Raw genomic sequence first — 22561 nt, forward strand, 5'->3', positions numbered from 1 at the left:
GAAGTTCTCCGTCGAGAGCTCGTCGAGCACACCTGTAATCCACGGGCGTCTATGGCCCCGACACCGTGACCACGCCGCGGACGCGCCGTCCATATATGTGGGCTTGCTGAGCGTCGACAGGGCACCGCATAGTTTTCGCGGTATTTAGCATACGAACCCGCAAAAATGCGCGATTTAGTGCGCGCCGCGGGCCGCATGAGCGACTTAACCCGTGAGGTGAGCTTGCTGTCCAGGAAAGAGAACGACGGTAAAGCCGACCGATGCCGACCATGCAGATATTCATACCTGCGAGAGATGTGCTGAGATGCGTAGTAACCGACGAGAGACGAAGAACGTTCTGAGCGAGGAGGTCGAGGATGGACCAGGAGGAGAGAGGAGGAAAAGGCTGGAGAAGAAAGCGCCCTCAGGCTGTACTTGTTGTGTTTGCTCCTGTGCGTCGTAGGCGCCTGTTGTTGTTGATCACTCGCGGCCATCTTGCACTCACTCACTTGCACACCTTATAGCCCTTGGACTCGCCACGCACGGAGGTGAAGCTTGAGCTTGAAGTTTGGAGAAGGAGATTTCGCCGCTATTGTTCGCGTTCGCGCTAAGGACCCGAAGGCCTGTACAGTACTCAAGAACCGCCGCTCTTCTATCCACTCCGTCCTATCCGGATCCTCCGATGAGAGCGAGCACCCGCCCCATCGCTCGCCGAACAAAAAGCGCCGTACGTTGCACGCGTGCTCTTCCATCTGCCCAACTGGCTGGTGCATACAACGAATCTTTTTTCCTGCGCTCGCGCCTGGAGACGGATCGCACGCGCAAGGTCAAGCGCGCCACGCTGCAGCTCCAGGACCCGCCCCCGGAAACATTACTTTAGATCTCTTGTATGTATATGCGAACGTCTCCCTCGTCAAGGCCGTTCGACATTAATTTTATTTGCATGTACGCGTGAAAGTGTGCGCGCGCCCTGGGCCTGGAAGCAAGGCCGTATATGATGATGTCACGCGCGCGGCGGGCGCCTACGGCCTCACCACGAACGCGCCGTTTATTATGGCAGCTTGTCCCGAGCCACCATCGTCCTGCCAGTCCTACAGCGGGCTGCATACGTCCCTCATACGCCCCAGTATCTCGCCTTGTCAACCTACCTCTTGTTTCCGTCTCTGTAGCAGACGCCTGCTTCCTTGCCAGCCGGCATCAGCCTCAAGCAACCCATTCTCGACCTTGTTCTCTAACCAAGTCACCAACGTCTTCTAATTCGTTGCTGGAATAGAAATACACTCGTCTTCGACTCACAACAGCCCTCGACCTCCACAATGTCGCAAACACAGGACAAGCCGAGCGCGCCCATTAACGTCAAGCTCCTTCTTATCGGCAACTCCTCCGTCGGCAAGAGCAGTCTCCTCCTACGCTTCTCGGACGAGCAGTGGTTGCCAGAGGATGAGTCGAATGCGACGATCGGTGTGGACTTCCGGGTGAGTGAGCCGTACGGTATTCACGACGAGCATCCCCGCATATGGCACCGGACAAAAGCCGTGTCGGTGAGATTACTATGTGTCGGAACAAGGCCTTTTGCTCCCACCAGCGCTGTCGGAGCCCTGCGCCGTAAACCTGCCACATTTGGGTGTCCCGACGCGTGTCGCCTGTTGGTTGGGCTCCGCAGGTAAACAAGAACTCCAACGCGAGCGATCTGAGAAACACCCTATCGTTTCCTAAGCAGCTGTACCTATTGACTGACCGTTGTCTGGTGCAATATGCCCGGATGCCCGCCCTGATTTGGGCTGCGGAAGAGTGACGCTAACGTCTGCGCGTCCGGTAGGTACACAAGATGGAGGTGAAGAGCAAGCGGGTCAAGCTGAGCATATGGGTACGTTCTCCGCATTCAGCGACTTCTGAAATTTCTGAGAACGAGTACCCATGCAGGATACTGCCGGCCAAGAACGCTTTCGGACCATCACTTCCTCGTACTACCGTGGAGCCCAGGGCATCATCCTCGTCTACGACGTCGCGAACCGCGAGTCCTTCGAAGCGCTGCCGCGGTGGTTCTCCGAGCTCGAGACATATGTCTCCAGCTCCGTCGTCAAGATCATCGTCGGCAACAAAGTTGACAAGGTGCGTCCCAATCCCTCCTTCCCCTGTCCTCCCTCAACTAACAGTTACGCCTCCTCCCACGCAGGAGTACTCACGACAGGTGTCCACGGCGGAGGGCCAGGCGTTCGCGACGCGCATGGGCGCGCTGTTCATCGAGGCGTCCGCGAAGACCGCGGTGGGCGTCGAGGACGCGTTCCGCGACGTCGTCGCGCGCATCATCGACACGCCCGAGCTGTGGCAGGCCGCCCCGCGCGCAGGCGCGGGTGCGGGGAAGGCGAGCGCGCGGCGTGACTCGGGCAACGACGACATGCCCGGGAGCATTGACCTCCACCAGGAGCAGGACGAGGCGGAGGGCGGGGGCTGTGCCTGCTGAGCGAGTGGGGCGGGCTGGATTCTTGTGGATTCTTGGACACGACTTGCTACGAAGATTTCACGATGGGACCTGGTGGCTACAGAGCTCGGTAATAGGCCTCATTTTGGCTTGACCCTCTAGGTCTGCTGAATGCACGCTGGAGCCGTTGCGATGATTGTATACTTAGATATAATATGCACTGCTTATACCCTCATTCTCTGCGAGAGGCTCCTCTGAGACCTGGCCTACTGAAAGCAATCCCAGCCGTGAGGGGTTTCGAGGTGCCATCGACTTGGAGGACCTGAGCGTGGATGATGGGAAGGGGAGAGACAAAAACGTTGCTCGGAATGAGGATCGAACTCATGACCTCAGGATTACCCACCGTGTGGTGGTCATACGTAAATATGAGACCTGCGCTCTAACCAACTGAGCCATCCAAGCATGCTCTCCAATAGCATATGTTGGTCCAAGATCTTGGAGAACTGTGTGCATCTCATGCTACGCAGACTTCGAGCCGACTTTCGATGAACTACTTACCTTGCAAGTCAGCCAACACCACGCATGCCGTTAATCCCTCGTATATCATTGCAACCATTGCCACCAGTGGTATCATAATGGAGTGGTATACGACTTCGAAACTAACCCAAAGGCTCTTCAAGAGCTGCTTAGAGTTACGCTGGACAACACCCGCCGATTAACGCCGAGTTGTTCGAGCATATAGCGGCAACCCCTGGTGGTATTCTATGGCATTAAGCTACGCGGCTGGCTGGGATGCTTACATGGGTATGCGCCGACGGTGTGGTGATCCCGAGGCTCGATGCTCCACTGAGTGGTCCACCCAATCGCCGGTCTCCGGTATATGCATAGAGTCCCAGGGACAAGAGTCTCTGCCTGTCTCTGCCATATCTTCCATTCCCTTGGACCGCCATCCAGACCCGGCCGTTGTCCAAACGTGTGTACTTCGCGCTGCATTTGAGACAGTACGCACAACCTTCTCGCTAACTTTCCGCTCAGGTGGCCTCTCACCTGTCCGATTGACGTCATCGGGGGTATATAAGGCGGACGGTCCATGGTCGCGCTCAGACGAAGCGTCCTTTCACGCACCGGAATACCGCCTCTCTCGCCGCAGAGACCTCTCATCATGGCGGAGACGCACCGTGCAGCGGCGTTCGACCACGCCAAGCTTGACAAGTTGTACACCATCCCATCGCATTCCCCCTCGGCACAGGCGCCGAAGCGGTTCCCAGGCGTCACACCCGAGTCCACCGCGACGCTGCTGGAGACCCTGAGAGACAACCACGTCAAGTGGCACATCTTCTTCAACGAGAAGCATTTCCACAAGTACGTTGGTGGGTGCGCTCCGTGAGACGTGCATTGCTAACTTGCACTGTCAGTCATGCGAGCCACCATCTCCTTGCCTTGTACCACCTTGGTGCGAATGGAGACAATATCAAGGCGGCGTATGCGACGCATACATCGTACCAGCGTCGCGCATACGAATCCCCCGGAAAAATCACGCGCGACAACTTCCACGAGCACCTGGCCGACGAGGAGTGAGCACACGCCATATGTCCCCATTCACGCGTGCCCCTGAGATGCTCACGCGCATCCTGATAGCTACTACAACGCCTACCTGAAATTCTTCTCTGACGAGCTCCTAGACAAGGGCGCTGCCGCGGTCATCGAGGAATTCATATTCTCGCCCAAGGCCAACATCGAGCCGCCGAAGCCGGGCAGGGAACCTATGCAAATGGCAAATCGCTTCCTCGCTGGCCTTCTGCACCCCCTGATCCACACTGGCTACGGGTGTGAGTTCGGCCTCCTTGGTCAGCTCGCCGAAGGTCAGCGGTCGCGACATTGTAGTCGCATACGGCGCTGACTTACGATGTTATGATCGTACAGGGCTCGCTGAGACCGCTGTACACGGTCCATTGGCACCTGCGGCGACTCCACCGACGCTGATGCAGTATGTCGGGGCGGCGGCGACCGACGCGGCGAACGCGACCGCGTCTCGGCTCTCATCGTTCTTCCCGTCCTTCGTAATCGGTCAAGTCCAGCGTGCCGTGCAGCCCGTCCCTTGGAAGACCTCGTCGAAGAGCGTGCACGCCCTGACGCTCGTGGCGCGTCTCATGCGCGACGACCATTTCTCTTTCAAAAACATCAAGCTTCCCCCGCCCGTGGAGAGCGAGGAGGACACATCTCTCGAGCGCGTCCTGCACCTCCGCGGCGAGGAGCTCGCGGAGATCGCGAAGGAGTGGACGGTCGACGGCACGAACGCGGCCGAGGTCGCGGCCAAGATCGAGGAAATATTCTGGACGAACGTCGTCCTCTTTGGGATCGCCGGCTGGGGCGGCCGCACGAAGTCCAGGACAGGGAAGTTCAACGCCGATTTCTTCTTGTGAGTGTCTTCCGCGTGCGCGCACGACGCCGTGACTTACAGCGGACCCCCAGCTTGCACCTCGTCAATTCGAGTCTATTCTTGCCCTCGATCGTCGCGTACCTCTCGCCGACGTCCACCGCCATCCTCCTGCGCACCTACCTCCTCAACACGCTCGCGCTCTACGTCGCGCGCGGCAGCCCCGCGCTGCCCGTCGCGGACTTCTTCGACGCCGTCCCCGTCGCCCCCGCCCCGCCCGCAGACTCGCTCCCGCACAACAAGCCTGCAGACGGGACGCTCACGGCGGACAACCGCACTCCCAGCGCGTGGCTCGCGATCGCGCAGAGCACGCTCGAGCACCCGGACGACCACCTGTGCAAGCTGCAGCGGTCGCTCGCGCACTTTGACTCGCTGTACGGGGCGACGCCGGCTGGGCACTTCAAGAAGCTGGGTGTGGAGCTGGACGGTATCGAGAGGCTCGATGGGTCGTTGTTCATTCGCGTCGCGGGGCTGGCCCAGCAGAGGCTGGGTTGGATGCGGGAGGGCCAGGAGAGAGAGGAGTGGGATTTCGATGGGTTCTTCCACGAGTAGTAGTGAAGCGGCGATTCCTATGTACTGTCCGATAGTTGTATCATATGTACGAGTATAGGATCCTGGACAATGTCCAACAGAACAGAGGGCAGTCATCTTGAGCTACGCGGCCGCTCTTACGGGGAGAGTCCAAAACTATTCCGACACGGGGAATCGAACCCCGGGCTATCGCGTGAGAGGCGATAATGTTAGCCACTACACCATATCGGATTAGAATAAGCGGTTGTGTTACTAAGTATATACTTTGGTACTAGACTAAAAACACCCATCGTCGTCGTCGCAGATTCACGCAAACTTCAAAGTGATCATCTTGCCTTGAACATCCATGATCGTGAAGGCCGGCTGGAGGTACGTATGCCTCTACTGGCCTTTGTGCATACTAAACTCATCGCGATCAATTCACTCAGCTGAGTGCCTGGGACATGAGTGTGCGGCTTTCCCCGTAACTTGAAATTATGCAGCCGCTGGGCCACCGGCCTGCCTCCACTTACCAGATACAGGCACTTGCAGTTGTTAAACAAATATCAATACACTCATACACGACTGGAATCACGTCCTGTCTGACAGAACTGCATGGCAAGTTACCGCTGCTGCCAGTCTTGGGGTGCTTTACACCGCACCGAGGTGCGTTAGAGGCATATTGCTCGACTGCCGGTGAACGTACTGATAATCGAACTAGGAGTACAGGGTAACGCTGCTCAGATAAGGATACGGGTGCATGTACGCTAAGACACACACTACAGAATTGCGTCGGCTGCGAGTTTTTTTTGCCATCGCAGTTCAATACACACCAAGTACGTGCTCCCATTCCGGCCAAAGTCTAATCTGCTAACCACGCTGCACATAGAGTGTCTTGGCACTGCTATATGCCAAGTTCATGTCCGTGCCGTCCGGGAAGCCTATCGTCTGAACCTCGGCCGGAGTAAGGCACCCGTCGGTAGATGAGCACGCCCGCAAGCCCGAGTCGCTGCCTATGAAGGTTAGTCTACGTCAATTGGCTTCAAGTGGTTTGCATCCCGGCTTTGCGGCCCTCCCGGGGTGCGATATGAAAAAAAGTGCGACGGTGGTTCAATGTTCACGGACGCGGCATCGACTGTATATACGATCGCCGATCGCAGGGCCGGGGTGGTTCCTGGACGGGGGCGTGTTTTGTGGCTGTGCTGCTACTTATCTGCGGCAGCCGCAGGCTCGTCAGATCTCGATCTCGATTTGCCAGCAGAAGTTCATCCCGCACTCGTGTTCGTCTTCCCGGCTCTACCGTGTTCAAATATTTGTGACCAATGTGCACCGCCAGCTGGGCTCTTCCCGAGTGGCTAACATCGGTCAGCTGAGCTCCTGCGGTCACGGCGATATCATACCAGTAGGCGCAGCTTGCTTTCCACCGACCGCTCGATGACTTGACTCCGACAGTACTCCGACTCATCCGGTGGCCTGGGCTGCGTAATATCGCCGGAAGTTAAATGTTACGCAGGGACCCACAGGGGCGAATCCTATCGCCCCGAGACTCGCGCTCGCCAAACCTCGCCCGCCGGTCCGGATAAAGGCCAGTCGGTGGCTGAGTGGCGGTCACGGTATCGTTATCTCTCTTCAAAGCTTCCCCCTCGTCTTCTTCCGCTTATCAGCTGGGCCACATATATACTGCGATTTTTCGCCTTCGAAATGGTCGGGCCTCACGATCACGCAGAGCTCACTCAAGATGTCCAGCTTCTCCAAGCGCTTCGAAGTCAAGGGAAAGAACGCGCTCGAGGGTCAAGCCTCCGCGTGGATCAACCGCGACATCGTTCCTCTGCCGCCCTCCCGCCGAACATGGGGTTCCTGGTCGTTCGTCGGCTACTGGCTGCTGACCGGCTTCAACATCAGCGGTTGGACGACGGCGTCCAGTCTCCTCGGGATCGGCCTCAATGTCTGGCAGGCGATGGTCTCCGTCATCATCGGCAACCTCATCGTCGCGTGCGCTGTGGTGGGCAACGGCTTCGTCGGGGCTGAATGGCACGTCGGCTTCCCCGTCTACAACCGCTTCGTATGGGGTACCTACGGCAGCTTCTTCCCGCTGCTGATGCGTATCCTCCTCTCGATTGTGTGGTACGGAGTGCAGCTTGTGTTGTGCGTACAATTTTATCGTCCTGATATCACGAGACTGATCGCTCTTCGTTCAATAGCGGAGGAAAGAGCGTGAGTTGCAGCTACCAGCGCTAGCGCGGAAGGGCGAATTTACTTACGCGTTGTTTTAGGTCAAGGTGGTGATCGGTGCTTTGTGGCCCAGCTTCTACAACTTGCGCAACACTCTTCCCGAGAGTGCTGGCATCGAGTGCGTCTTATTCTGTATTCATCACTGCGTTGTCAAAGCTCACATGTTCTGCAGGCTGAACGACCTCATTGGCACGCTCATCTTTGCCTTCATCTCGCTACCGCTCCTCCTCGTTCCCCCAGAGTTCTTCCGGAAGCCCTTCCTCGTCGGCAGCGTCATCATCACGATCACCACGTTCACCATGTTCGTATGGGCGCTCGCAAAAGAGGGCGGCGGCGGCCCCCTCCTCAGCGAACCCAGCCAGCTTAGCGGTGTCGAACCCCTTGGCAGCGGCGCGAAGCTGGGATGGGCGATGGCGTACGGCATTAGCTCTACCATCGGTGGTATCTCCGCCGGTATCCTTAACCAGAGCGATTACACCCGCTTCGCGTCGTACCCGCGCGCGCAGATCCTCAGCCAGCTGCTCATCGTCCCCCTCAGCTCCATCATCATCGCCGTGTTTGGTATCGTCGTCACGAGCTGTGCCGCAGGCTTCTACCCCGACGAGGGGCTCCTGTGGGCGCCGTACGACCTTTTGCCCGTCATTCAGACTCACGGCGGCCCTGGAGCGCGCGCCGCGTGCTTCTTCGCGGGAGTCGCGTTCGTCATTTCGCAGCTCGGTATCAATGTCCCTGGCAATGCCACGTCAGGCGGCATCGACATGTCTGGATTGTTCCCGAAGTACCTCAACATCCGGAGGTGAGTTACGTTCTGAGAGAGCGTATGTGTTGACCTGCTAACGATGACGCCAGGGGCTCGTTTATCACCGCAATCCTCGGCCTCGTTATCTGCCCTTGGAAGCTGCTCACCGGCGCGAGCGTTTTCCTCACGGTGCTCAGCTCGTTCTCGGTATTCCTCGGGCCGTTGACGGTATGTTCATCCTCCGCGTTCGCTGTCAGTATGTGAGGCTGATGGATACTCAGGGCGTGATGGTAACCGACTACCTGCTCGTTCGAAAGTCGAAGCTGCGGCTGTCGCACCTGTACATGCCCAACTCCGGGTCGATCTACTACTTCACGCATGGCGTCAACTTCCGCGCCGTCGTCTCGTGGACCTTCGGCGTCTGGCCGCTCATGCGTAAGCCTGTCAGCCCCTCGATGTGCCTCGCCGTAGACTGACGTGGGCCCCCCGCAGCCGGCTTCATCAACGCCGTATCGCCGAGCCCGATTGGTGTGTCCGAGTCGTGGACGCAAATGTACGACCTCGCGTGGCCGCTCGGCTTCACACTGAGCGCGGTCATCCACTACGGGCTCAGCAAGGCGTTCCCACCCGCTGATCTGGGTTCGGTGGACGACCGCGACGTGTTCGGCACGTTCACCGAGCTGCCGGACTCCATGCCCCCGGCCTACGTCGATGGGAGCGACGTGGACACGGAGAGCATGAAGAAGGCGAGTGTACGCGAAATGACTGTATAAGGGGCGGACGTCGAGGGTCGACGCGATTTTCTGGGCCGATCGCCTCCATACGCGGCGGACGGTTCATCGGCGTAGTGAGTTACGCCGGTCGATCGGCCGTTGACCAGCGTTATCATGTTTCTTTTTTGTATCTTCATAGACGGCGTCGTAGTACTAGTCCTTTTTGACATGTACCAACTAGCGCAGGGATGGAAATGTGTATACCATAAACAACAACATGCTACGTCCGATCCTATCGGTCCCCGCAGTCCGCTGTGGGCGCGCAGGTGCTGTAGGCGCCGCACTTGGCGTTGAAGTCATGCGGTGCCTACTGATGGTGCTTGACACGGGTGCGAGATCCTGCCGCGAGTCTTGTCTAGTGCATCCACTACCTGCACCGTCTGCCGTTGGGCCGCGCACACCCCGACCTGCCAACGTACTGCTCTTCTCATGACAGGATGCCGCGGTCTGGTCGCGCACCTTCCAAGAAGAGCTGGAGTCGCGCTTCCTAGTGAGAATGCTTACTCAAATTCCGACCCCTCGTGCCCACGCAGCTAAGGCCCCACGTCACGTTCCGCCGCAGGCGTATTCAGCGTTGTCTCACGGGACGCTCTAGGCTGCATAAGGCGCAGTACATACCCATCACCTGCGATTGGAGCGGGCTCTCATGGAGCGCGGGGACTTCGCGTCCGTAGCGCATACCGCCACAGTACTTATGTATGCCACTCTGGATGCCAGAGGGGTGTCTGCATAGCCAGCACAGAGTCTTCTCCTCATCCACTGCCAACAGCCATGACGTCTACCAAAGCCGACATCAACGCCCTCTTCCCGCTGCCGTCCGCCGCGCCGCCGCAGGGCCCCGTCCGCCTCCCGGGCGTGACCCACGCGTCGAGCACCGCGCTGGTGCAGGCTCTAGAGGCCAACCACGTGAAGTGGCACGCGTTCTTCAACGACCGCGGCTTCCACAAGTAAGCGTTGCTGTGCCCGAGGGACGGGTCCCACGCCGCGCCACCGACTGACGCGACGATCCTAGCCATATTTCGCACCACCTCGTGGCGATCTACGCCATGGGCGCGGGAGGTGCGCTGATCGACGCCGCGTACCAGGCGCACGCCAGTTACATGCTCCCCGCGTTCGAGTCCCCCGAACAGGTCGACGACAAGACGTTCTGGAAGCATCTCGGGAAGCGGGAGTGCGTATCCATCCTCCCTTGTGCGTTACTGTGCCGCGCTAATCATTGTTATGTTATTCCAGGTTCTACACCACGTACCTAGAGTATTTCCGGAAGGCCCTGCGTGAGAAGGACATCACTGAGGTTCTCGAGGAATACCTCTTCTCGGCCAAGGCGAATGTGGGCGGCGCCGGAATCGAAGGGGAGCCGAAGATGCTCGTCCGCTTCTTCTCAGCCCTTGTGCATCCTCTCATCCACACCGGAAACGGCCTGGAGTTCGGGCTCCTGGGATTGGTCGCCGAAGGTGACTTGTTCGGCACTCCTGATATCAAGTATGGTACTTACCGCTTGCCTGGATGGTAGGTCTCGCCCAAACGGCCGTCCACCCATTCCACGGCGACGTCCTCGTACCGGGGTCCCTCTTCCAGAAGAACGCCAGTACAGACGCCGTTTCGCGCCTCACCGCTCTACTGCCCTCGCTCTCTCTCACGAAGCAGTCTCAGAAGAGTGGCTCCACCGAAGGGGCAAAGCCGGGCGTCCATGCACTCACCATTCTCGCTCGCGTGTTGGCAGACGACAAGTTCTCTGCCAAAAACCTCGGGATACCCACGGATAATGAGATTTCCGGCTTCGAACGCGCGACCGACCGTGTGGGCGAGGCTCTAGCGGTTCTCGCTGCCGAGTGGGTGGCGGACCTTGAGGGCGAGGGCGCGACTTCGGAGGCCATCTCGAAGAAGATCGAAGAGCTCGCCTGGGCGAGCTCTCTCATATACGGCGTGGGAGGTTGGGGCGCACGCCACAGGTCCCCCAGCAAGACGTTCAACGCGGATTTCTTCTAGTGAGTCTTGCGAAGCTTTGCGCCTGCGCCTAACACTGATATGGAATGTTCAGCATGCACCTTGTTACCTCCTCGCTCTTCCTACCGTCCATCGTCGCCTACCTCTCCCCTCGGTCCTCTGTGATTCTCCTGCAGGCGTTCTTCGCCAACACTCTCGTTTGGTGGATCTCCCAAGGACGCGCCACGCTCCCCATCCGCGAATTCTACGCGGGAACGTCCGCCACCCCGACGCCGCCAACTACAGGCGCAGGAACCGCGACTGCGGCGAAGGGGACCCTCACGCCAGACGACGCCGCGCCGAACGCGTGGCTGCCGATTATCCAGACGACGCTCACTCACCCGGACCAGCACATCTCCAAGCTGCAGCGCGCGCTCCTGCACAATGCGACCGAGTACGGGGCGCGCGATGCCGGATACCTGGCGGGCACTGGCCTCGAGGGCGCGGAAGCCATTGATGGGACTCTGTTCATCCGCGTCGCAAGCCTCTCCGCTGACCGGCTCGGTTGGATGAAGGAGGGTCAGGCGGAGGGTAGTTGGGACCGGGCAGGCTTTTACTGAACGTCACTGCTTTCATGGCACACTGTATGATAAGATGTCGTCGATATGTTCACGGTCTCTTACGCATGTACATTAGTATGCCTTTGATGATGGATGTCGACGAGTGTATGCCCATGTAGCTGAGGACAATTGACGTCTATTAGTCTTCCGTATGCATTGACCAACTTGAAGCTATGGACGGCAAGAATTTATCCAAAGGTCAGTCGATTCCAGGTTCATCAGTAACGACGTGCATACCATTCCGCTAGCATTTGCCGCACACCCGGGGGAACTTGACTGGGCGGCCATTACTAGAAAGTCACAGACGAAGCTGACATATGATTAACAGCTTCGTCTGGCTCAGCTTAAGCATAGGATCCCACCGCAGAGGGCCTTTCGAGCCAAAAGACAACGGAACGCTGAGGCTCTGAGGTAGGATGGAGGATATAGCTGAGATGCTGCTGGTTGCAAGGATCGTTGAGGTTGAGTAAGTTGCCCGTACTTATATCGCATGTATAAGCCCGCCGTCGAGAAACCGCGTCATCAACCGCTTTCATCGGTTCGATGGTGTAGTTGGTTATCACGTCTGTCTCACATTGCAAGCGTCCGGGGTGACCCGGGCTCTAACGGGCGTAAATTGTGGCGCACAGGAGGTCTCCGGTTCGAGCCCGGGTCGAACCACTTTTTGATCTCTTTTTGCAGGCTGTTTCTGCCTGTCATTCATTCATTCTACTCTTGTTTAATGATCGAGAGGGTCAGGATCCATGGTATTCCATGATGAATACGCGAAATTACTCGCAATTCGTGGTCCTGGAGACGAAACCCTCGAGAGCATCCGCAGTGTGTCGCAACGAAAGGCAATCACATCTTGACACCGCACCACGATGTCAGTTTGCGGTCTTGAGAATCCAGCTTGCACTGTGAACTAGGCATCGTTCACTATACTCGCTAGCTTTGTGAGTGACTCAATGTCCAACAGAGCTGGCTAGATGCTGACACTCATACAGGACCGTGGAGGCGAGTGTAGCCGCCACCGCCAGCATGTCATCGCGACTCACTACTATCAAGGCGAAGGCCGTCTCGCTGGCTTGGACTGATCATGGACGTCTGCTCGCACTCTCTGTCGCCGCCAACCTGCTTACATTCTTCCTGACTGTTCTATCCTCGAAATGTCCGCTCTTCGATGCATCACCACATATTCTCTTGCCGCCTCCGCCACACTTCTCGCTCCGCCACACCCTAGCGTCCGTAGTGCTGCGATGGGACGCATTCCATTTTGCTCACATCGCCAAAGATGGATACGTATACGAGCACGAATGGGCGTTCCTCCCTGGCGTGACCAGCGTCTGGCGTGGCCTTGTCGACTTAAGATCCGTTTTTGGCTGGCCTCCACGCGCGCCTGGTTGGGAGGATATCCTATCCAATGCCTTCTATAGCTCGGCGTTGTCTGTGTTCTCTGTGCATGCGCTGTATGACTTGACGATGCTGCAGTTCAGGTCGCGCCCGATCGCGCTGCTTGCCTCTTTGCTGTCGCTACTCCCCAGCAGCCCTGTTACGCTGAGGATCGTAGGGTACACGGAGACGTTCTTCACCTTGCTCTCGTATCATGGTACGTTGTAGTTGCGTGTAGGCCGAAAACGTCACTAAACGGTGTGCGCCTTGTAGGGATGTTGTGCTGCGCCAAAAAGCAGTATTTCCGTGCAACATGCTTTTTTGTGCTCGCGTCGACCTTCCGCTCGAACGGCATATTGCTGAGCGGCTTCGTCCTATGGGGCCTCGTAGTAGATCCCTTTCTCGATAGTAGAAAGGTATGTGATTATTGCACTGACAATGCGTGTGCGAGCTGACGCACATCGCAATAGATTCATGTGGGCCGAACACTATATGCGGCCGCGCTATGCGCACTCATCCTCGCGCCGTTCATCGGTTACCAATACTACGCTTATCGCCTCTTCTGCGTGGAGGCCATCTCCCCAGCATCCTGGTGCAGCGCCTTCCCCCCCTCCATCTACACCTACGTGCAGTCCAAGTACTGGAACGTCGGCTTCCTGCGATACTGGACCCCCCAGCAGATCCCAAACTTCCTCCTCGGCGCACCCCCGCTCATCCTGCTCTTCAACTACACCCTGCGCTACATCCGCCTCGCACTCCTCCCCCGCCTCCACGCCTTCATTTCCCCTCAGAGTCCTCCTGGTGCCAAGCCGTCCGATACCCCGACGTCGCCGTTCCTCCCGCCCTCGATCGCGCCGCACGTCATCCACGCGCTCATCCTGTCCCTGCTGCTCCTCTTCGCGTCGCACACACAGATCGTGCTGCGCGGGGCGGCGTCGATGCCGCTGACGTACTGGGCCGCGGCGTGGCTCCTCGTCGAGCGGCCGGCGTGGGGGCGGTGGTGGGTCGGGTGGAGCGTGATCTGGGGCGCGGTCAGTTGTGTGCTGTGGGGGGTGTTCTTGCCTCCTGCGTGAGGCGTGTAATTGTGTACCCGTCTATGTTTATGAGTGCTGTGGATATGCGGGTCCAACTGAGTCCAACTTCTCGCTGGGGTGGCGTGTAGGGACAGACATGACCCTGCTGAGAACTCAGAACATTAGTTTCCGCGCGCGGCCAGCCATATGGCCGTGGCTGGCCGTAGACGCCTGCCAAAAATGTTAATTTCCTGTGGCCGCTCAGGCGCCCGGCAGCCCGGCGGGAATCGTCCCCCTCTGGCCCCCTCCCGCCCCCGATTTGGGAGTTCTCGCTAAGATTACTTACAATTAGATTGAACGAGCCTTGTTGATTGGCCCGGGGAGTGTATTTACGGGCAGTTTGCCTTACTTTGATCTAGACGCCCTCCTAGCTGGCGCTCAATCACTGATTTACACCGCCAGGCGCGCTATCCCACGGCCACGGCCGCGGCCACGAAGTGTAAGGTTGGCCGCATACACGGACCTCCTCATCACGTGGGCGGAGCGCCCAAGGGACGTGACGACCATTGTAAAACTATCTTGAATTCAAGGGTCTGCCCGATCCCTTTGCGACGACCGATTTTTTGTCTGGAATCGCAATACGCACAAAAAATCGGTCGGTTGAAGCAGCGAGACGGTGATCCTGAATTCAAGATAGTTTTACACCGTAAGTACGTGCGCTATGGGGTGACTCGCGATTAGCGCCGAGCGCTGGCCGCGAGCAAGAACGGTGAGACACGCAGTGTACGACGAGCGTTGGTCGAAAAATAACATGCGGCGATGATGAAATGGAAGCAGTATGATAAAACGGATGCTTTACAGTGCCTATCGCCCACCTGGAAGTACCCTAACGTACGAGCTATCTGGCGGCTTGCCCGACGGCTGCCGCCGAGGAGTCTGCCTCGTAAAAACATGCATACACCACACCAACCCCACTGGGAATAATCTGAAGGAGTCTGTACATATCAAGAGCACCATCTCGCATTTCTGCATGATGCTTTCCCGCATGGCATGCCTTGCACTAAGTTAACCCCACAGGTCACTGCTCGTAACGGCAATGTCACAGATCGTCACATGAGGAGGGCCGTGTATGCGGCCAACCTTAAAAAAAGTTGCATTTTTTTACACTTTCCCGTGGCCGTGGCCCTCCGTGGCCGCCTCGCTTGCAGCCAGCTGCGGCCACGGCCACGGCCGCATGGCTGGCCACGCGCGGAAACTAATGTTCTGGTACTTGTTGTTCATTTGTTTGCGCAGTCGACTTGTGTGCACGGAGGAGCGGGACATCTGAGGCTTTCCGGATTTGTCATAGAATATGAGCGCTTACTCAACGCGTGCGCGCATCAGACGATTTCAGCGTTGAATCTGCGAATGAAAAGGCCGCGATTTCCGTATTCCTCTGACGACTTGTGCAGTCTCGCCACCCGGAATTCATTGCGAGGTCGACGAGGCGGAGGACCAGAGGTCGAGTGACGGCTGGAGCAGGCCAGAGGAGCGAGACTGTGGGGGCGGGAGCCCTAGGCGGGGAAAGCCACGTGCGCAAAATGGCAGGGTCCATTTAGCCGGGTCGTACGACAACCGCTGGCGCCGTCGAAAAATCTGAGAAACAGGTCATAAAAACGCCCACGGCCTCCTCCCAGTCGCCACGCCGGTTGTCTCTTGCCTCTCGTCCGTCCTCCCATTTCCCGCACACAGGCCACGAACAAGACAAACGCCGACGCGCACGCCCACGCACAGACGACCGCCATCATGAACTCGACGGCCATGCCGGGGCACCCCACCGCGGCCATGCTCTACGCGAACACGGACATGTCCTCGCTCAACTGGTTCGAGACCCAGTGGGTGAACTGGTATCTGTGGCTCGGAAATCCCATCCTCGCGACTGGCCTGGCGAGTTTCCTGCTGCATGAGGTGCGTCCGCGTTTTCTTGGCGCGCTGGTGGACGTGCGCCGACTAAGCTACTTTAGGTCGTGTACTTTGGGCGCTGCATCCCCTGGATCATCGTCGACGCGATCCCGTTCTTCAGGCAATGGAAGTTGCAGCCCAACAAGGTTCCGACCGCAAAGGAGCAGTGGGAATGCACCAAGCAGGTTCTGTTCTCGCATTTCATGGTCGAACTCCCGGTGGTACGTGTACTTGCAACCTGATACCTCATGTCGGCGCGTGCTGACCCTTGCTCCCAGATCTGGCTCTTCCACCCCCTCGCTGAGGCATGTGGCATGTCCACATGGCAGGTGCCCTTCCCCAGCTTGCGCCAGCTGGCCCCCCAGGTCGCACTGTTCTTCGTCTTCGAGGACATGTTTCACTTCTTCGCGCATCAAGCGCTGCACTGGGGCCCGCTCTACAAGCACATTCACAAGATCCACCACAAATACTCGGCGCCGTTCGGTCTTGCTGCCGAGTACGCGCACCCCGCGGAAGTCATGATCCTCGGCACGGGCACTGTCGCCGGCCCCCTGCTTTACTGCTGGTTCCGCCAGGATCTCCATATCGTCACCGTCTACATCTGGATTACGCTCCGTCTCTTCCAGGCCGTCGATGCGCACTCTGGCTACGGTATGTATCAGGCTAATCGCCCCCACGCATGGTATGCTGACGGCTCCTCCCTCCATAGACTTCCCCTGGTCGCTGCAGCACATCCTGCCATTCTGGTCCGGAGCCGAGCACCACGACTTCCACCACATGGCGTTCGTGAACAACTTCTCGACGTCCTTCCGGTGGTGCGACCGCCTGTTCGGCACGGACGACAAGTACCGGGCGTACCGCGCGCGCATTACGAAGATGAAGAAGCTGAACCTCTCCCCCGCGGAGTTCGAGAAGATGGAGCGCAAGATGATCGCGGAGGCGGAGCAGGAGGGCCTGCGCGCGGAGGCGGAGGTCGAGGCGTACACGTTCACCGGGAAGAAGGTGAAGACCTCATAGGCGGCGCGCGCCTGAGACTGCTGGGGCTTTTGGCGACGGATAGCATATACTAGAGGCAATGTTCACATACCCGCTGCTTTACCTATAATCACATAATGTACCTCTATCTCCCTGGACAGATGTTGGAGCTCGCTACCTGGATACGCCTGCGGCGTTGGTGGCTTTCGCTGGATGACGGCGCTGCGTGACCTACCTGAGCAGCATAGTGCTCTGTTCTTGCCTCTCTCAGCGACACATGCTACATACTGACAGTCTTCCAAGCATATTCAACAGCTCACGCGACGCCGCCAGGTCAGGAATGGAGATACATTCGCTACAAGTACTTGCTGGAGTGGCTGCGGTGGCACACGATCGCAGACACCGCGGTGTCCGTGGTGAGAGTTGCGATCGCGCGGAGACTCGGGGAGATCATATGGATGTCCTGGGCGTATCGGTTTTGATCAGGGTGGCAAGGACGCGACATGTGCGCTATGCTATTCTTCCCGACGGGTAAGTATTGGGATGGGATGGGTATATGAACCTCAGCGTGGCGGACACTGAACAATGGAGGCGACCATGCGTGCAACCAGTCGTCCAACGCGGACATATGCCACTATCCAGGCAACACTTGTTAAATCGGAGTATATACTGCGAGTTACTGGGCTGTACAAGCATGGTCTCCTGCTCAGAGCAGATGGTGAGTGGAATCGCCGAGTACCTTACTGGGCAACGCCAAGAGAAAGCACCGCGCGCACAAGACTCGCTCTGTCGGAGAATTGAAAATGTGGCACTACCCGAGCCACAAGAAGATCTTTTAACGAGGGGAAGAGGTTAGACGTGGAATATAAGTTGTACTGGCGGCGCCCCAACACCTCTGATTCTGTGGAGGTGCGTTCCTACTGTGACTACCTAAATTGGCGTCTGGTGTAGGCGTGACTTTAAGCCACTTCTCTTGTCCTCGACTTTGCGCTGGACGACGTCGACCATCGCCCGCTTATCGCTCCCTTTCTTCCCCGCTCCCAGCCTGCTCCCCTGCCTTCGATACCCCAGGACCCACCATGAACAAACGCAGAGAGGACAGCAAAATGAACGCCGGCTACTTTCGTCTAATGGCCTTCCCAGTCGAAATACAGGACCTCATCTTTCAAGAGCTCGAGATGGGCGAGCTCCCACCCGTGCTGAGGGTCAACAGCCACTTCAACTCTATCGGCACTCGCATCCTCTACCGAATCATACCAGAACTACCCATGAACCGGTGCATCGCATGTCTGAAGGTCCTCTGTGCAACACCCGCAAATGCGGCCCTTGTCCGCAAACTCAGCATTGACTGGTCGAGCCACCGCATCGTCGCAAACCTCTTCCGCCTCCTCCGCTCCACGCTCTCCCATCTCTCCGCCCTCCGCCACCTGAGCATCGAGCTCTCCCCACAAGACAACCACTACAGCCTCGCCTGGCTGCTGCACGGCTGCCAGTCGCGCCTGCGCACGCTCGGCACGTCCATCCGCTGCGACCCGCAGCTGGCGGAGGTGCTCGAGACGCAGCCCGAGCTCGTCGAGCTCTGCCTGCGCGGCTTCCAGACGAAGCAGCCGTTCACGCTCTCCGACGGCGCGATGCCGCGCCTGCGCATGTTCCGCGCCGTGCACGCCGGGCCCGCGGTCATCTCGAGCGTCGTGCGCGGGCGCCCGGTCGAGGGCATCTCGCTCTCGATGTTCATCGAGGACGCCTTCCTGCCGCTCGACGCGCTCATGCTCTCGAGCCGGCCCATCAAGCGCCTCACCATCATGTCGCTCGACAACACCCCGCCGAACGTGCTCCTCCCCGAGATCGCGAACCGGCTCCCGGAGCTCGAGGCGCTGCACGTCGTCGTGCTTATGGCGATGTTCGACAGGGTGAGTGTCCCTCATTCTTCTTTCGGCGTATGCGGGTCTGTGCTATGCGCACGGCCCCTGCGCGCTGGCCCGGGGACCGCGCGCTTGGGTTATTTGACAATACGTGTGCATGACGTGATTGTACTGATGCGGTTACGGCGCAGGCGACGCTGCAAGATTCCGGGCCGACGCTGGCGAGGTTTTCAGACCTGCGTTATTTGACGTTCATGGCCGCTGGCTCAGCATCGATAGAGGACGAGGGCGAAATTGCACGGACGTGGGGGAAGGCATGTCCGACTCTGCGGACCATCATCCTGCCCAAGGGCAAGGTGTGGTTTGAACGTGACGGGAAGTGGACCTGTTGTGGATAAGCGGATCGTGTGGCGGGAGGTGGGAAGTGGGGGGAAGGATGGAACTTGAAGTCTTGGGGTTGCTAGACGGTACGTGGTTCGCGGACTTGGCTTCTCGCAGAACGGACCGTGAAAGCCCGGGGTGTAGAGTCGACGGCCGGGCACCGTATTGGTTCGGAGGACCCTGCTGTCGCGCGCGAAGAGGGGTGTACTGTATTCACCGTGTTTTCTTTCTCCAGGGCTCTCGCTATGTATCACGCACGTGTATTAGTATCCGTTCCAATTTCGCATTCAGCTGTCACACCTGCAAGCACAACTCGAACGTGAAGGATATGGTCGTCGGACCGGGTGAGTTCTTGTCGGGCTGTGCGTTATGTGGCGTACGCTTGAGTTTCGGTGTTGCTCGTACCCTGTCGGGATCAGAGGGTGCGGGGAAACATCAGTCGAGGTACGTTCAAATGTCATGATACAGTACCCGCTGCTCGATAACATGTCTGTTTAGGTGCGATGGGTCCGACTACCATGGGAGCCACTAGTGAATGCGCGCCACTTCCGATACATCGTAGCGCTCCCTGATCCAATGAGTAGAGCCTAACTCACGGTAAATGTTCTGTGTACACTCAATCGCCCCAGGGTCTCGTCGGCCAGGATAGTGCACAACTTCATTCCAGTCTACCGCCTCATCTCCACCCGCAGGGTTCTTGCCGACTCGGCCGCCTCCGGGGTGCGTCCCGTGGCCTGCTGCGTCGTGATTGTGGCTTGTCCGACGTGGGCTGCTTCCCGGCGTCCGGGGCTCAGCAACCTTGCAATTTCGGACTCGGAACGCGCCGACCTGCTGCGAGTGCCGTAGCTGGGCTTGACACCCGGGCGTCATCTTCGGAGTTTTCGCCCTTCTCTTCGCCACACGACGGCGAGGGGGCGAAGCTTCGCGGTAATAATGCCCCAGCGCGCCGCCGCCAGATCGGCGCTCCCAGCGCGAGCAGGATCCCAGCCCGCTGCGCTGGGGCACGCATTCCACGCGGGTACAGATGCCGGTACGATCGGAACGCGAGACGGGCAGCGTCATGCGCGCGACGGAACGGTGCGTACGTACGACTGCCCTCGCGAGGAGGGGGGCGTTCTCGCCGTTCGCTCACGACGTTCTGCCCAGCAGCGCTTCGCAGGCTAGACGTGCGATGACGACGCGGACGGGGGTCATTCTGGCGCATGTCGGATTGTCTGCCCGGTGCGCACCTGCCACGGTCGGCCGCTTTGAATACGGCGCACCCCCGTCCTCTCTATGACACAGAGCCAAAATGACGCGGTTCGCGAGGGGATCCGCACACGGAAATGAATGTGGGCATCATACATACGTATCGCGCACCCACGCGCGCACGGCCGAGGGATCGCAAGAACAGGTATGTGCGGCCCAGTGCCTCGTGAACCGCGCGGCGCTTCTACGCTGCTTTGCACTCACTTCGTGATCTGTAGGGCTATTTTGCTCCGGCGAAGGCGGGCGGACTAAAACGGTATGTTCGTAACGCACCTCCGCCCTCCCATCTTGCTCAACGGGTCGACAAGGCAGCATCTCTACTTGGACGCACGGTATCCAAATGTAGTCTATGAACTTCTGGCCACACGGCATCATGTCCGGCAGGAATTACCGGTACGATGCAGTATGGTGTGCAGGTAACGTAGACCGCCGTTCCTTCCTGTCTATCAGATGTGTTATGGCCCCATCATCTCTTATCGAGCTTTACAGGAACATGCCGCTACTCGCAGCCCTCATGTTCTGCATATCGGGACTCAACCTTCCTGGCGGGGGCTGTTGAAACACAGTCGGAGTTGCCGAAATGGAATACCGGCCCCGCTGCACGATGCACCCGCATGATCACCAGCGCTGGCCAGAAGACCGGGGTTCCCTACAGAAGTCACCGCAAGAACAGAACAGGGTCACATATAGCGAGCGACGCGCGGTTGCGACCAAGGGTGCGTCCGAGCCGCCGCTGCTGCGCAACCCGCTATAGCCTAACCCCTCGAAGCGGGTGTTCTACACGCTCCGACGGCCGCCCGCCTCGTTCCATTGAGCGTGTCCGCAGGACGTCACCGTCTGGCAGTGCATACAGTCCCCGGCGGGCGCGAAGCACGCCAGGAGGCGCGGCGCGCTCGCAGCACTCATCCTGCGGCCCTTCGCAGCACAGCGGTATCGGGGGGCTGGTTCCCACTGCCGGTGTGGCGGACCGCCGCGCTGGCGGGTTCGCGTTCTCCTGGATTCAGTGCAGAAAGCTTGATGGACGCATCGTGCCATGCGCAAGGGAATCGCTGCTCGCAACAGGCCCCGTTATCGTCGTCACTCGCAGGTCCACCCGCCGGGTCGTCGAGCGCGCGCGAAGGCGGACGAGGACAGCAATGCGATTGCTTTCCTGGACGCGAATCGTGCTCCCCGTGACGATAGGGTTCACCGCCGTCGCTGCGAAGGCGTCGCAGAAGAGGGACCTTACCCGCAAGTTTCTCAGCGGCTCAGCGACATTCTGTGCGACATTGTCCGCGCCCCCAGCCCCAGCTTCAAGCGACGCTTCCACGGTGCCTCTCCTCTGATGCACGCAGACATATCGCCGACGCATCGTAAGTACTACGGGGCCAGTGCCTCGCGCGCTCACGCGCACACAGCTGCACAGAAGCCCTCCCGCCCACGTGGGCGCGCTGGGTGCGAACGCACAGGCCGGAAGAAGACGCAGGCGACGGACTGATGCCATCGGCCCCGGTCTGCCGGCAGAGGGCCCCCTTCCCGCTCGCACACGGCCCCTGCTTCGATCGAGATCGCCCGGCCTGGACGCTACCGAGGGAAAGTAAGCTTCACGGCAGCGCGAGCCGCTCCCAGCACCACGGTGCGCGCACGGCGGTCATGCATCATGCGCCCGGCCATTATCACTCACTCGCCTGAGGCCTCTCGCGGAAGCGGCATCAGTCGCGGTGGCAGCCCCGGGCCCAGTGCCAGCTGGTCCCAATGCATCTGCAGGCGGCCGGGTGGGCAAGTCTCGACACCGACTTTTCGTACAGCGCGACGGCCCTGCGCCCTGGGCCGTTCACTGGCCACGGTCACGCGGGCGCGCCACGTTGCGTTTGCCTTCGCGCCCGCCGCTATCTGCCATTCAGCACGGACTGCAGCCGCACCCACAGGTCGCAGGACGCGGGCGCGAAGCCAATCTGACCCGGCACGCTGGCTCCCGCGATGATGATGTCGTCGTCGTCGCCACCCACTCAAAATATCAATGCAGTCCTCGCCGGCGGGTGGCGCTCCCAGGCCCGGTGTCTTCCAGCCCCCCAGGGGCGCACTGGGGACGTAAAAAATGCGCTCGCGTGCGTGCGCTTCGCGAACGCGCCCTGTGCTTATTTTTCCGCCCG

At 59.0% G+C, this 22561-nt stretch overlaps 7 protein-coding genes and 3 non-coding genes across 10 annotated transcripts; 8 read left to right on the top strand and 2 right to left on the bottom strand.

Moving 5' to 3' along the window:
- The first annotated feature begins 1152 nt into the window (after positions 1–1152).
- Positions 1153–2635, top strand: TRAVEDRAFT_61200 (ras-domain-containing protein). Its single transcript, XM_008046299.1, has 4 exons — positions 1153–1454; positions 1799–1846; positions 1903–2091; positions 2156–2635. The coding sequence occupies exons 1-4, from the start codon at positions 1296–1298 to the stop codon at positions 2441–2443; spliced, it is 684 nt and encodes a 227-aa protein (XP_008044490.1). The 5' UTR covers positions 1153–1295; the 3' UTR covers positions 2444–2635.
- Positions 2636–2761: 126 nt separating this feature from the next.
- TRAVEDRAFT_t244 lies at positions 2762–2863 on the bottom strand. Its single transcript has one exon. It is a non-coding gene; the product is annotated as a tRNA-Met (tRNA).
- Positions 2864–3563: 700 nt separating this feature from the next.
- On the top strand, positions 3564–5470 carry TRAVEDRAFT_175105 (uncharacterized protein; the record flags this gene model as incomplete). Its single annotated transcript, XM_008046300.1, has 5 exons — positions 3564–3763; positions 3817–3975; positions 4040–4263; positions 4325–4820; positions 4874–5470. The coding sequence occupies 5 exons, from the start codon at positions 3564–3566 to the stop codon at positions 5388–5390; spliced, it is 1596 nt and encodes a 531-aa protein (XP_008044491.1). The 3' UTR covers positions 5391–5470.
- A 58-nt stretch (positions 5471–5528) lies between these two features.
- Positions 5529–5600, bottom strand: TRAVEDRAFT_t243. Its single transcript has one exon. It is a non-coding gene; the product is annotated as a tRNA-Glu (tRNA).
- A 1352-nt stretch (positions 5601–6952) lies between these two features.
- Positions 6953–9306, top strand: TRAVEDRAFT_155801 (NCS1 nucleoside transporter family). Its single transcript, XM_008046301.1, has 7 exons — positions 6953–7493; positions 7550–7562; positions 7622–7698; positions 7753–8376; positions 8430–8547; positions 8601–8754; positions 8812–9306. The coding sequence occupies exons 1-7, from the start codon at positions 7087–7089 to the stop codon at positions 9090–9092; spliced, it is 1674 nt and encodes a 557-aa protein (XP_008044492.1). The 5' UTR covers positions 6953–7086; the 3' UTR covers positions 9093–9306.
- Positions 9307–9686: 380 nt separating this feature from the next.
- On the top strand, positions 9687–11638 carry TRAVEDRAFT_175111 (uncharacterized protein; the record flags this gene model as incomplete). The annotated part of the gene is made up of 5 exons (XM_008046302.1): positions 9687–10039; positions 10105–10263; positions 10326–10546; positions 10606–11080; positions 11134–11638. Exons 1-5 carry the CDS (start codon positions 9864–9866, stop codon positions 11636–11638), a joined length of 1536 nt encoding a protein of 511 aa, XP_008044493.1. The 5' UTR covers positions 9687–9863.
- A 537-nt stretch (positions 11639–12175) lies between these two features.
- Positions 12176–12298, top strand: TRAVEDRAFT_t224. Its single transcript has one exon. It is a non-coding gene; the product is annotated as a tRNA-Val (tRNA).
- Positions 12299–12658: 360 nt separating this feature from the next.
- TRAVEDRAFT_61202 (glycosyltransferase family 76 protein) lies at positions 12659–14082 on the top strand (the record flags this gene model as incomplete). Its single annotated transcript, XM_008046303.1, has 3 exons — positions 12659–13226; positions 13283–13425; positions 13480–14082. 3 exons carry the CDS (start codon positions 12659–12661, stop codon positions 14080–14082), a joined length of 1314 nt encoding a protein of 437 aa, XP_008044494.1.
- Positions 14083–15700: 1618 nt separating this feature from the next.
- TRAVEDRAFT_31953 (C4-methyl sterol oxidase) lies at positions 15701–17095 on the top strand. The gene is made up of 4 exons (XM_008045866.1): positions 15701–15969; positions 16026–16184; positions 16242–16614; positions 16673–17095. Exons 1-4 carry the CDS (start codon positions 15808–15810, stop codon positions 16978–16980), a joined length of 1002 nt encoding a protein of 333 aa, XP_008044057.1. The 5' UTR covers positions 15701–15807; the 3' UTR covers positions 16981–17095.
- A 973-nt stretch (positions 17096–18068) lies between these two features.
- Positions 18069–19460, top strand: TRAVEDRAFT_175122 (uncharacterized protein; the record flags this gene model as incomplete). Its single annotated transcript, XM_008046304.1, has 2 exons — positions 18069–18848; positions 18992–19460. The coding sequence occupies 2 exons, from the start codon at positions 18069–18071 to the stop codon at positions 19196–19198; spliced, it is 987 nt and encodes a 328-aa protein (XP_008044495.1). The 3' UTR covers positions 19199–19460.
- Positions 19461–22561: the final 3101 nt, after the last annotated feature.

The sequence above is a fragment of the Trametes versicolor genome (assembly GCF_000271585.1).
Source record: "Trametes versicolor FP-101664 SS1 unplaced genomic scaffold TRAVEscaffold_13, whole genome shotgun sequence".
Taxonomy (NCBI): domain Eukaryota; kingdom Fungi; phylum Basidiomycota; class Agaricomycetes; order Polyporales; family Polyporaceae; genus Trametes; species Trametes versicolor.

Coding starts and splice junctions, on each gene's coding strand:
- TRAVEDRAFT_61200 (XM_008046299.1), top strand. CDS start 1,296: ATGTCGCAAACACAGGACAAGCCGAGCGCGCCCATTAACGTCAAGCTC. Junction 1,455..1,798: donor CGATCGGTGTGGACTTCCGG/GTGAGTGAGCCG, acceptor CGCGTCCGGTAG/GTACACAAGATGGAGGTGAA. Junction 1,847..1,902: donor GGGTCAAGCTGAGCATATGG/GTACGTTCTCCG, acceptor GTACCCATGCAG/GATACTGCCGGCCAAGAACG.
- TRAVEDRAFT_155801 (XM_008046301.1), top strand. CDS start 7,087: ATGTCCAGCTTCTCCAAGCGCTTCGAAGTCAAGGGAAAGAACGCGCTC. Junction 8,377..8,429: donor AAGTACCTCAACATCCGGAG/GTGAGTTACGTT, acceptor CGATGACGCCAG/GGGCTCGTTTATCACCGCAA. Junction 8,755..8,811: donor CGGCGTCTGGCCGCTCATGC/GTAAGCCTGTCA, acceptor GGCCCCCCGCAG/CCGGCTTCATCAACGCCGTA.
- TRAVEDRAFT_31953 (XM_008045866.1), top strand. CDS start 15,808: ATGAACTCGACGGCCATGCCGGGGCACCCCACCGCGGCCATGCTCTAC. Junction 15,970..16,025: donor CGAGTTTCCTGCTGCATGAG/GTGCGTCCGCGT, acceptor AAGCTACTTTAG/GTCGTGTACTTTGGGCGCTG. Junction 16,615..16,672: donor CGATGCGCACTCTGGCTACG/GTATGTATCAGG, acceptor CTCCCTCCATAG/ACTTCCCCTGGTCGCTGCAG.